General features: G+C 43.0%; 1 protein-coding gene across 1 annotated transcript; it reads right to left on the reverse strand.

The window, feature by feature from the left end:
- Positions 1-5,358: 5,358 nt before the first annotated feature.
- Positions 5,359-5,781, reverse strand: LOC137619140 (uncharacterized). The gene has a single exon (XM_068349327.1). It carries the CDS (start codon positions 5,779-5,781, stop codon positions 5,359-5,361), a length of 423 nt encoding a protein of 140 aa, XP_068205428.1.
- Between the last annotated feature and the right edge of the window lie 7,097 nt (positions 5,782-12,878).

Raw genomic sequence — 12,878 nt, forward strand, 5'->3', positions numbered from 1 at the left:
GGGGGGGGGGGGTGATGATGGAGTACCCGCAAGTACGATATGTTTTCCCATGGCGGGCAGGCACCAAGTGATTGTGCCGGTTGCAGAGAGCAACTGTGAGGGGTCGGTACCTGAGGACGCAATAATCCACATGCCACCACCACCGTGTATCTTTTGTCCCACCTTGACATCCAATAACCCCCAACTTTCAAACTACTACTATCCATAAAATGATGGCCTTCTACTGCTACCACCATCATCCTTACCCTGTCCACAACTTTCTGTACCCCTGAAAAACTTTTCAAATTTTCCTTTATGTGATAACCAACCTTATATTTTTCTACAGGTTACCTATGGGCCAACCAAGGGAATGGGCCATGCCAACGAGAACTGTTGGCTATAATCTACAGCAAGCAAGCATCCTCCCATTATCAACATGGTGTTCTCATCTTAGTTTCAATTGATTCCTATTAAAGGAGAGGAAACACTTTTTATTGTTCTCTGTTCAACTAAAAAGCAAACTTGTTCATTATAATTCCTTTGTGAATTAATTAAGAAGACCTCAAGGTGATGGTAGCATGTCATCGGAATTTCCTAGAAGTTTGTGCGAGTATGAAGGTTGTCAGTATTTGGTGGGAATTTAAAGAGACTATAATCCTTTTGCAGTTGAATCTAGAAATTTCTTGGGTCGAGTTAAATTCACACTACTAAAACAATAAAGGAAACTTGTCTAGTTTTGCCGAAAGAGACAACCATAGCTTTTCTATAACTAGCCATTCCCACCTCTGTCTCTCTCTCTCTGTCTCTCTCTCTCACTCTCTCTCTCTCTCTCTCTCTCTCTCTCTCTCTCTCTCTCTCTTGTACCACATGGGTCTCGTGCACACTTGTACACTGTAACGGCATTTTCTTTTTATTGTATATATCTCTTCTATACCTCACTGTTAACAGAACTGGTTCAAGGCTGTCTTTTCATGAAATGATGAGTTTGAATTTTTGTGACCTTCCATTGAGGACTTGCATATAGGCTTGCTGTCTGATGAAATAAAGTTGGTTGCATTAACCTCACTTCTCTATTTCAACCTAACTGCATCGCTCACACAATTTGTGACCACCAGAGTAACCAGCTCCCTTTTGCCTTTCCCCCCTCACTGCTGTCTTACTGCTTGATGATGCCGCTTTCCAACAGTGACTTTCCTATCAGCCCCCCTTCATGAAACTACCGTCCTTTGCCAGTACAGAGGCATTCGCCTGGTTTCAGCATTCCGAAGTCCAGTTTTGTGACTCAGTCAAGCCCCAAAGTAGACTATGTTCTCGTGGGGATCCCCGAGAACACTTTCACGGAAATTTCCAATAGGCTTCGTGAGCAAGGGGACTCTCCAATAATGTACGATACCCTCAAATCATACCTCCCGGAGTACTGCTCACCATCACCAGCCGCCCATATACTCATTCTTTTTCAGCTCGCTTAACAACATTTGGGGAACAAAAAGTCTTTTCTCACCCTCAGGAAAATGACCAGTATCGCTCAACTGCAATCTTCCGCAGACAGCTCTCATCATGAGGGGAGTCTACTACATGCTCTTTGGGTACAGCGCTAACCTGAACCAGTATGTGCTGTCATACCCGATGTCGATATTTTGCCCATGGAGGACCTGATGACTAAATTTGACGCTCTTATGGACAGTTACTTCACCACCTTCAAGACCTCTATCATTGCTGCAACTCATGACAATGATAACTATTCAACATTGACCAAAGCTGACGTGTGTGTAGTAGGACACAGACGGCACACCGTGATGTGCTAGAGTGGCCACACAGCTGCCCACCAATCACCACTCACTCATGCCCCAACCAACGACCTCTATAGCCTCTTACTGACGCCCATTGACCTCAGTTATATTACTACCGCTCCAGATTCGTAGTTGTTGTGAAGAAATGTGTGAATGGTGGTCAGTGGTCAAAAAACGTTTACGTAGGACATCACTTGTGGCGGTGGTCTCTGCTTTCACTAATCTTTTCTTTTTACATGATGCAAGTACAGGCATGTGTTTTTTGGTAGACATGGGTACCTGTTGTTTTGTTCTGCCAAGGCCACTCCCCAGGACACGATGTTGTATGTCTAAATCTGCCAATTTTCACCCAGTAACTGCACACATGGTTACCAGAACCTCACATTATTGTCTGAAAGCGTTAGATATCACTGGAAGTTTCTCATTGCTGACGTCACATTACCAATCCTCAACACGGATTTCCTCTCATATTACCACCTCATGGTCGATGCCGCTCACCGACGGCTAGTCAACGTAGACTCTTACTCATCAGACAACCTTGCTACTTGCGGAATGGTTGAACGTTTTCATCACAACCTCAAAGTGGCTTTGATGTCCCGTTGCACAAACTTTAACTTCATTACACAACATCCCTGGGTCCGTCTGGGACTAAGGAGCACTCCTAAGGACACCCTGGATATCTTGCAGCTGAAATGGTGTATGGCCACCCATTGGTAGTCCCTGCCAATTATTTTTTCTTCAACAACCTCCTCTGACGATCTCCATCATCTATGCCATCTTGTGAGAAAATTTTCTCCCCGCAGCCAGACTTACAAGCCCCCAGCAAAGTAACACATACCAACAGAATTGCACAAGGTATTGCTTGTTATCCTGCACCATGATACCATCAAACTATAGCTAACATGCCCTACACAAGTCCATTCCTTGTGATTCGTCAAACAATGAAGGGGTTCCTACTGAACATTCGTGTCAAAGAGGACTTGGTTGCCATTGATCGCCTTAAACTTGCGTATCTTTTGCAAGATATGCCTCTCAGGAGTAAGGCATCCCATTTCACATGTATGTCTTCTTTAAGGGAGGAGACATGTACTGCATGTGTTTCACAATCACTTTTACACTGTAACAGTATTTTCTTTTTTTATTTTATATCTCGCTATACATCTCTCTGTTAACAAAACTGGTTCAAATCTGTCTTTTCATGACTTGAAGTGTTTGGATTTTTGTGACCTTCTTCCTTTGAAGGCTCGCGTCTATAAGCTCGCTGCCTGTTGCAATCACCTCACCTGTCAGTTACAATGTATCTGCATCACTCGCACACCTGGTTGGTTCTTTCGTTCGTAGTGTATTACAGCCAACTCTTCTTGTTGGCACAGGCCTTTCTCTAAGTTGACTCGTAGGTAACCTCTAAAATTGTAAGGTAGGTTGATCATTTAGAGGAAATTTGAAAAGTTTTTAGTGGCAGAGATAGTTGTGAACAGGGTAAGAATGATGGTGGTAGTAAGAGAGGGCCATCATATCATAGATAGTGGTAGTTAGAAAATTGGGGTGTATGTCCTTTGAATGGTAGGGAAAGGTTGCTGGTGGGGTTGTCCAACCCTTTACTCCCTAGGGTCCCTGTAGAAAGATTTTAGTAGTAGAGTAAGTTCAGAGAAAACAGAAGATGATGTGAACAGGGCCTTACGGTGAGGGGATGAGATGGTTCAATGAATATTCTGAGGTCATTACCTTGGTGGAGGTAGTCTTGAAAGTAATTGTTTGTCTCTCTATGTTCTCAACAATTGCTTTTCCCAGTGCGGCCGCAGCCTGCCAGGCCTGTGGGGAGTTGGTGTCTACTTGTAGATCACCTCTCAGCTGAGTTGTTTCCTTACACTCTAGTAGGTAGTGCAGGAGGGCCTGTTGCGATGTGTCATCACAGTGATCACACGGTCTCTGAATGTTATCCAGGATTTCCCAGTTAGCCTTATATCCCAGTCTGAGCCTGTGTATCCATACAGCCTGTTCTCTTGGGATGTATCTGTCTATGGGTGGAGGCTCTAGCTCCGTGGCCCATTTGTACCATATGGCAGAGGGAGAGCCATTCTCTATCCTCTTGTGTAGTTCCTTGATTAGGTTGTCTTTGAAATGTGCTTTTACTTTGTTTTTGATTTGCTGTAGTGCTGGCTGTATGGGCACCTGTACACTTTGAAAATGTCTGGTGCTTTTGGCTAGTTCATCAGCCTTCTCATTCTTTGGTATCCTGATGTGACTGGGGATCCAGTTTAGAGATATTTGTCTACCTCTTTCATTGAGCTGATATAAAGGTGATTTGATATCAGCTATCAGGGCCTTGTTTTCTTTATTTTTGTCCTGTTGTAGGGCTTGCATTGAGGTTCGTGAATCAGTATGTATGACTACTGGTCCTTCCTCATTTTCAATAGAGTATTTCAGGGCTTGTTTTACTGCAACAAGCTCTGTCTGCAGGGTGGAGACATTATTGGATGTCCTTCAGCATGCTGTGAAGTTGCTGGAGAAAACTGCAGCTCCTGCTGTTTGGGTTCCAGGGTCTACTGTACCGTCAGTATAGTAGATCTGTGCCCCAGTTGTTTCTGCTAAGCAAATTGCTGCCTGAGCTGCATTTTTAAGTTCCTCGATTGTGCAATCTTCCTTTGCCCTTAGAAGCTTGATATATCTATAGGTTGCTACTTGCTTCTTCCAAGGTGGAATATGCAGTGCACCCTGCACTGAGTCTGGGTTTAGCTGCAGGATATCTTCAGTTAGGCTCAGGCTCTTTATGTTATTGCTATGGCCTTTGCCATAAGAGCTTGGGGTTTGAACCTCAGGGTGCTTTGATAGTTCCTCTCTTACTCTCTTTTTGGTTATAGAGTCTCTGTCTGAGAGGAACATCTTTGTAATTGTGCTTGCATTTCTTTGTGCAATCCTGTCCTCAAGGGATGGTAGTTCAGTCTCCATCCTTAGGTGGCACAGTCTTGTCCATATTGGAGCTCCTAGCATGAGCCTCATGGCATTGTTTTGAATCACCTCTACTGAGGCTTTTTGAGTATCTGTTAGGTTTGTAAGGGTTGGAACGGCATATTCCACTAGCGCTCTGGAACAGGCTTGATAGTATTTCTTTTGAACATGCTCATTTGCTCCGTCATTGAGTTTAGTCATGTATCTCATGGCTGCCAGTCTGGCATCTACTTTTTCCTTAAGATATTTTACTTCTTCCCTGAAGGTGAGTTGTTTGTCTATTATTACTCCCAGGTATGTGTAATTGTCCACCCACTCTAGGGGCTCCGTTCCTATTGTGAGGGGGTGCAGGGGGTTTTGGGCTTTGAATGCCATAGACTTTGTTTTACCAATGTTTTGTTTTAAGTGCTCTTTGCATTTTGATCATCCTGACTGATCCTCGAGCAACTACACATACGTCATCCGCATAGATGAATATCTCTACTCCTTCAGGAAGTTGGAGTGAGGCTATATTTTCCACGAGGATGTTGAAAAGGAGGGGCTAAGAATCCCTCCTTGTGGTGTGCCATTTTCCAATTCGTGAAAGGTGGAAATCACTCCTTGGAATTTGACTCTAGTTTGTCTTCCTAGCACATAGTTTTTAGTCCATGATAATAGGTGACCCTTGATTCCGTGTTTTGGCCACTGATTGCAGCATTGCTACTGGGCTTGCAAATTCGAAAGCTTTCTCAAAGTCCATGACGACTATAGTTGCCTTGTTTTGATTTATACAGCTTAAAACGTCAGTAATGCATTCAGAAGTACCAATTCCCTCCTGATATGCATATACCTGCTTGTGAAGGGGGCCAATTTTGTATTTCATTTTGTTCAGGCCCATTTTTTCTCCTGTCTTTTCCATACAGGATACTAAAGCTACTGGTCTGGGATTTCCTGGATCCTTTGGCTTTGGGATTGGCTGTGCATCTTGTTTCCTCCAGTCTTGAGGACTTGTGTGCTCAAGGTGTGTTCTGTTTATCAACCTTGGGAATGCAGTTTCTCCTGCTGGACCCATGTGTTTGATCATTGTCTAGGTGATCCTGTCTGCTCCTGGCGCAGTGTCTTTTCCGGTCTTGTGTACTGCTCTCAGTTCCTCGACTGTGTATGGGGTGTCTGTGTCATCCTGTAGCTGGCAGGCTGTGTTGATCTCTTCCCACCTGGCTGGCACCAGTTGCTCTTGCAGCATTCTGGTTTCAGGGGAGAGATTAGCTGACAGTGTCCTGTTTGCAAAGGCTGTTGTAAGTCTTTCTGCCTCCTTTTGTTGGTATGGGTGTGTTGCAATAGGAATTTTCTTTTTTCTGGCTACTCTGTGTGACCATTTCCATAGCTCTGTGAGTGTTGTGTACTCTGACAAGTTTGAACACCATTCCATCCATGTTTCTATTCTTATTTCATAGATTCTTTGTTGTGTTTCATTTTTAACTGTTTGCAGTAGTTCTCTGTTTCCTACTGTGGATCTTCTTCTGTATATTTTTATGACCGTATTTAGTCTTGTTTTTAGTCTCCTGACCTCTGGGCAGTAGTACCAGGAGTCCTTGTATGTGTGGTTACCTCTTGCTGCCTTTAAGGCATAGCTTTGTTAGCTGCCTTGTGAAAAGCATCAAATAAGTCTTTCTCCAGTTGATCTACATCCTCTTGAGGATTGTAGCTTGCTGACCATTCCTCTATGGCTAGTTGAAAGCAGACCCAATCTGCTAGGTCCTGATTCCATCTTGGTTGAGGTGGTGGAATTGGAGGTAATTGTTGCATCTCCAATTCTGTTACTGTGGCAAAGTGGTCACTAATCAGGGTTGAGTGCACTCGCCAACTGGTTAGGTGTCTTAATGCTGTTGTAGCAAAGGTCAGATCTAGTCTGCCTCTTCTCAAGTGTGTAGGTTGCCCTGTGTTTAGAAGGGCGACTCCTCCAAATTCCTCCAGGGCGAAGGCTGTGTTCCCCTGAAGGGTTTGTCATTGATGGGGATGATAATATAGGGTGATGTGCATTAAAATCCCCACATATAAGTGTTGGTGTTCTTTCAGCATGTGCAAAGAGTTGTGTCAGCTGTAGCTCTTCTGTGTCCTCCCTGTTAATTTTTCTGAATTATTGTTACTGCTAGTGTCTCTGCATTGGTACTGCAAGGAATTGGGTTGTGTAACCTTGTTGTTGGTATAGTTGTTCTGACTACTGTGGCTGTGCCTTTGTCTGTGCCTGTCTGTGGCGTAGTGTAGGCGTTGTAACCTGCTATTCTGAGTTTTTTTCCTGTTGTTAGAAATGTTTCTTGTAACAGGATTACATCTATATCCTCTGTTTTACATACTGCAATCAAGGAGGACATTTTTGGTCTTACACCAGCCGAGTTCCAGTTAAGGACTTTTATTCCTGCGAGTGATTTGAAGATAATTGTCTTGGGTCCCTAGGGGCAAAGGCAATTGCCTTGACCTAAGTGGTTGTAGTGGATGAGGTGGATGAGGTGGGAGTGGATGAAGTGATGATGGGTGGGGTGAGTGGGATGATGGGGGTGGGGTCTGGTGTAGCGGATAGGGAAGGTACAGGTGATTGAGGTGATGGAGTGGTAGGTGTGGAGTTTGAGGTATGAGAGGTGATCTCCTGGACAGCATGAGAGGGGAGGTGGGAGGACTTGGGCCTGAAGATGAAGTCCATAATGACTTGTTCAATGCTGGCTGCTATGGCTTCAACATTGATTTTTCCAGTCACGGCCTGTGTGGCTAGGTCAGTCAGTTCTTCTCTTAGGACTGTAGTCTTAATGAAAATAGTCCTAGGCATAGGTTTTGGTGCCTAAGTTGTTGACTTTGGAGCTCTAGAGGAGGACCTTACTGTAGAGCTTTTCCTTAGTTCTTCCTGTGAGTAGAACCTCCTTCTGGGTAGAAGTTTGGGGGCCATCCTTCCTCTTGGTTCTTCTCTTTTTTCTTTGGGGAGGGCAGCAATAACCCTCGCTACCCTCTCTGGGCATCCCCAGGCCATTGCTGTGTGGCTCTTTTTACAGTTTGGGCATTTAGGTGTTGTAAGGATGCCAGTTGCCTTTTTGTTGATGCACTCTTGTGTGGGGTGTCTTTGCTTGGCTTAGGTCTTTGTGATGGCCAAATTTTTGGCAGCTGTAGCACTTTAAGGGATCTGGGTAATACTTTTTGACCGAGAAACATCCAAAGATGCCTAGGTCTACTTTTTGGGGGTGAGGGCCCTTGAAGGTAACAGGGATGGCTTTGGTTAGGAAGCCAGCCTTATTAGTCATGCGTTATGCCGCTGTGATGTTGGGCAGTTTGAAAAAATGGCTCTCCATCATGTCAGTTGGGTAGCCCACCAAAACTGCCTTCTTGAGCTTCTCTTCCTCCTTGAGTTCTTGTAGTTTGATGTCGGAGGTGATCCTCAATGTAATCAGAGCTCTTGCTTCCCTGGTGGAATTGGTCCACTGGCCTTGTCTGTTGGGCTTGGCAACTAATTGAAGGTTCCTAGGCCTCTGCTCAAAGGCTGGAATTGCATTGAAAGCCTGTGATTAGTTACTAGCCAAGACTCTGAAAAAATAGGTTTGGTTTTCTCGGGTTGGCTGGTTTCTGTTCCCAACACTGGTGGTGTTGTTCCTTTCGTCATCCTGTTGTGCATTGGGCCTGGTTTCATTCTTGGGGTTGTTCCCTCTGGGCAGCTTCTTTTGTCGACTGTCCTGGGTCCATTCCTGGTTATCTTGATCATCAGAGTCAGTTTCCTTTTGGATCCTTTTCTGGTTCTGGGGGTCTGTCATGCATAGGGTCAAGTCCGGGTGCATCTCTACTTCTGTGGCAGCCATAGCTTCTAATTCGATTTCATAGAGGTCATCTACAGGTCCCCAGGACAAGTCCTTGGAAGGGAGGATATCGAAGATAGACAGTGTGCCTGGTCTGGATGAACAACTATTTAAGCCCTAGGGCACCAAACAAAGTTATAATAAGAGTTTGAAAAATGAAAACAGAATCTGAAATAGAATAGTTAATTGGGGGAGGCCCTAACTATCCTATTAGTAGAGCAGTGCTGAAACTATCTCTGTTTAGCTAGGCACGAACCTGCTTAAATAGCAGCTGGGGAGCCTCCTTACTCCTTTCCAGCACTAAGACAGCCCAGCAGTCTACTCCTGCAGGTAGGGAGGTTTAGGGAATAAAACAATGTACTCTCCTAATACTTTATCGAGACTATGTCATTTGAACTCCTGGCTTATCTACGCCAGGCAAGCAAAATCCTATCCCTATCTTTGAAATTCTGACTTATCTACGCCAAGTTAGCAAGGTCCTATCACTACCACATAGCACCAAACACCTTGTCTTATAGACGCCAAGCCTAGCAGCCCTACGCCACAGACGGTGAGAGTGGAAAGTTTTTGACTCATGGATTCTGCTTCAGCCAGAGTTTTAAGACCACAACGGCTATTGGATTTTCTACAGTAGGATCTGTTAGTAAATGGAAAGGGTTAAAATAGTTAGAGACGGAAGCCTATCTAGTCAAAGGTAACTTCTTGTAAAAGGGGGCTGATATCAGCCAAATTTGAGGGCAAGGCCCTTTGCAGTAGCACTGAAAGGTACCCTACAGCAGCCTACACAGTACAGGGTAGCACAAGGCAGCCCCTACAGGCAGATATCCTGGCGAAATCGGCAGCGGCGATCCCTGCAGGGCAGCTGAAAATTTCGGCCTAGAATCTGCCAAAAATATCAGCTCCATGGAGAGGCAGCAACCAGCCGCAAGGGGAGGCAGCACAACAGCAGTAGCAGCAGCAGGCAGAAGTTTTTCTCTTAGGGTCCGGCTAGACCAAGCGTGGCTAGCAGCGAGGTTAGCGACAAGAGGTTCCCGCGAAAAATTGAAACCTTAAGTATCTTATGTAGGTGGCCAGATAGGAGGCGCGGGAAGCCTCAAGCCGCTGCAGTTGCACCCAGACTATGTTTCATGTTTTAAAAAATCGCGGCGGCTCGAGCGTCTTCACCCAAGATTACGTCATTTTTCATCAGTTCCTGAAGGGGTACGCATTCAATTGTTCGTTTCCAGCCATTATTAATCAACAATTTATTGGAAGGTGTTTTGGAAAGCAAAAATAAATTGGATAAATGGAAGTTATGGCAATCAACTGCAAATGGATGGTAATAAAATAGTAGGTAGGCCTACGACTTTTTGTGCTTTATAACCTACTTAATCACCATTTATATATAAATATATATATATATATATATATATATATATATATATATATATATATATATATATATATATATATATATATATATATATATATATATATATATATATATATATATATAAAAGAGAGAGACAGAGAGAGAGAGAAATTTCAAATGTGAAAAGAATCGTATGTACATTTATACAATATATCTTATGCAAATTCTAGCTAATTCTGGAATGAATGGGACAATGATTTTCGTGAACTTTATCATATTTGAAGCAATTATAATACCTGGTAAGAGAAAGATTGAGGTTGTCTATAGTTCGACGTTTGTTTTTTGAGCCTGAATCTAGGAGGGATGTTGCCATCAAAGAATCAAAAGACTTGTGAAATATGCAGATATTCATTAAATCTATCGCCGTACAAACGAGACTGGGAACATTAATTTCAAAATTAACGTATTTTCCCTTCTCTGTTTATGAAAATCATGAATCTAGACTCTTGTGTAATTTATAATTCGGATTAAAATAACGGTTTTCAATTGGAAGTAATTTCCTACTCAAACACCAACGTCATGTTTACGAGGAAGGCTATCTTGGAAAGCTGAAGGAGGCAAGATAGGTGTGGCGGTTCCGGTGTGGCCACCCAACATTTTGTCGCTGGCTTGCCGCCGAGTCATGCCGCTAACCTCGCCGCTCATCGCGCTTGGTCTGGCCGAGCCCTTAGTGGGAGCTGAGTGAGAACTGGTATATATTGATAATCGGAGGAGCAGCCTAACCTCTCAAGACTGGTAAGCTGAAGCCTAAAAATCTTTAATTTTATGTTTATTTTATGAAAAATGTGTATTATGATGTATATCTCTATAGATTTTATACTGTTTTTAGGTTTATAGTAAAATACACTTATTTTTAAGATATATTATTCCATGAAATTAATCACATCTCCTACGGGCCAACTAAGGGAAAGGCCCGTGCCAACAACAAGTGTTGGCTTTAATACCCCAACAACAATAATCACATCTAGGTAGTATGTCGGCAAGGGCACCAGCCACCCGTTGAGATACTACTGCTAGAGAGTTATGGGATACTTTGACTGGCCATACAGTACTACATTGGATCCTTCTCTCTGGTTACGGTTCTTTACATTTTCCTACACATGCACTGAATAGTCTGGCCTATTCTCTGCAGATTCTCCTCTATCCTCATACACTGACAACACTGAGATTACCAAACAATTCTTCTTAACCTAAGAGGTTAACAACTGCACTGCAATGGTTTAGCGGCTACTTTCCTCTTGGTAAGGGTAGGAGAGACTCTTTAGCTATGGTAAGCATCTCTTCTAGGAGAAGGACACTCCAAAATCAAGCCATTGTTCTCTAGTCTTGGGTAGTGCCATAGCCTTTGTACCATGGTCTTCCACTGTCTTGGGTTAGAGTTCTCTCGCTTGAGGGTACACTTGGGCACACTATTCTATCTAATTTCTCTTCTTCTTGTTTTGTCGAAGTATTTATAGTTTATAGAGGAAATATTTATTTTAACGTTACTGATTTTAAAATATTTAATTTTTCCTTGTTCCCTTTCCTTACTGGGCTATTTTCCCAGTTGGGGACCCAGGGCTTATAGCATCTTGCTTTTCTAACTAGGATTGTAGCTTGGCAATTAATAATAATAATAATAATAATAATAACTACTCACTTCCGAGTCATTGGCGCAATGACCAGAAATGGAAGGATTATGAGTAATGGAGAAAGGAGAACTTATGAATAGAAGGATTTATTTCTGCTCATGGGATGGTGAGGAAAGGGATTTAGGGTGGTGAGGAGGAGGGTTTGGTCTGGGAGGAAAGGAAGATTTGGATAAGGGATTTGGGAACTTTAAGAAGAGAAAGGAGCTTAGTGAAAGTTGAAAGACTGTTGGGATCAGGTCTTCAAAGGACAAGGATTCTATTGCTTAGGTGACGATTGGGAGAGAGAAGGATTATGGGAAGGAGGTGGTGCTGGTGCATCTGGGATGACTGGATTGGGATTTGTGGAAGGTTTGTGGCAATTATAGTCTCCACCGAGGTATTCTCCTCTGAAGCTGCTGCAGTTGCTGAGGTGGAAAAGAGCTGGACAACATTGCAGAGGCTTCTTTCAGTAGCTGCAGGAGGCAATCTCTACAGTTGCAGTCCATATGGTGGTGTTCATTTGGGTAAGGTATTTAGGGCCTTGGGAGGGAGTTCCTCTGTCTCCATGGCAGTGGAGAGGGGTCTTGATGCTTTAAGTGGAGCATGTGCAGTAGAGAATGGTGACTGATGTGTGGTTGGGGATTCTGAAGAGGGCAAATCCCACTTTGTGGTAGGAGACTTTGGAGAAGGCTGAGCTGGGTAGACAGTGGGTAGCTTGCTGTCATATATTTTAGTGAACTATTTTAACACATGTCTGGTACCAGATAACTAGGCGAGTTAACTTATTACTGTAGTTGGAGTAACTTTTGCACATTTAGCAGTCACATCTGGATACTAATTAATTAGCACTAAAATCCTCAAATGGGCTATTTTTTATCCTGCTGGAGATCTTGAGTTTATAGCATCTTGTTTTTCCAATTAAGGTTGTAGCTTAGCCATTAGTAATAATAATAATAATAATAATAATAATAATAATAATAATAATAATAATAATAATAATGGTAAAGACAATAAAGTATAATTTCCAAGGGAAGGCTACCATTCAGCTTTGCCTAGCAAGCAAACCTTATGCTTAACATAGAAAATAAGTTGATTTTGCTTTATGCAAAGAACATCATATCCTCGTATTCCCTAACGGTCTAACCTAACCTAATGTTTCTCATGATAATCCTGTTTCATTCTTGATAGACTGATAGGTTGATTTAAGGAATAGGGCCTACAAGGTAGGCTTATATACGAAAATGCACTTTATTGTAAGCACTTTCATTGCATATTACTTTCCAATTTCAGTAAGTTGCAAATATCAGTAATAAACAAGTTAATATTT

Source organism: Palaemon carinicauda, chromosome 25 (genome assembly GCF_036898095.1).
Source record: "Palaemon carinicauda isolate YSFRI2023 chromosome 25, ASM3689809v2, whole genome shotgun sequence".
Classification (NCBI taxonomy): Eukaryota; Metazoa; Arthropoda; class Malacostraca; order Decapoda; family Palaemonidae; genus Palaemon; species Palaemon carinicauda.

Coding starts and splice junctions, on each gene's coding strand:
- LOC137619140 (XM_068349327.1), bottom strand. CDS start 5,781: ATGATCAAACACATGGGTCCAGCAGGAGAAACTGCATTCCCAAGGTTG.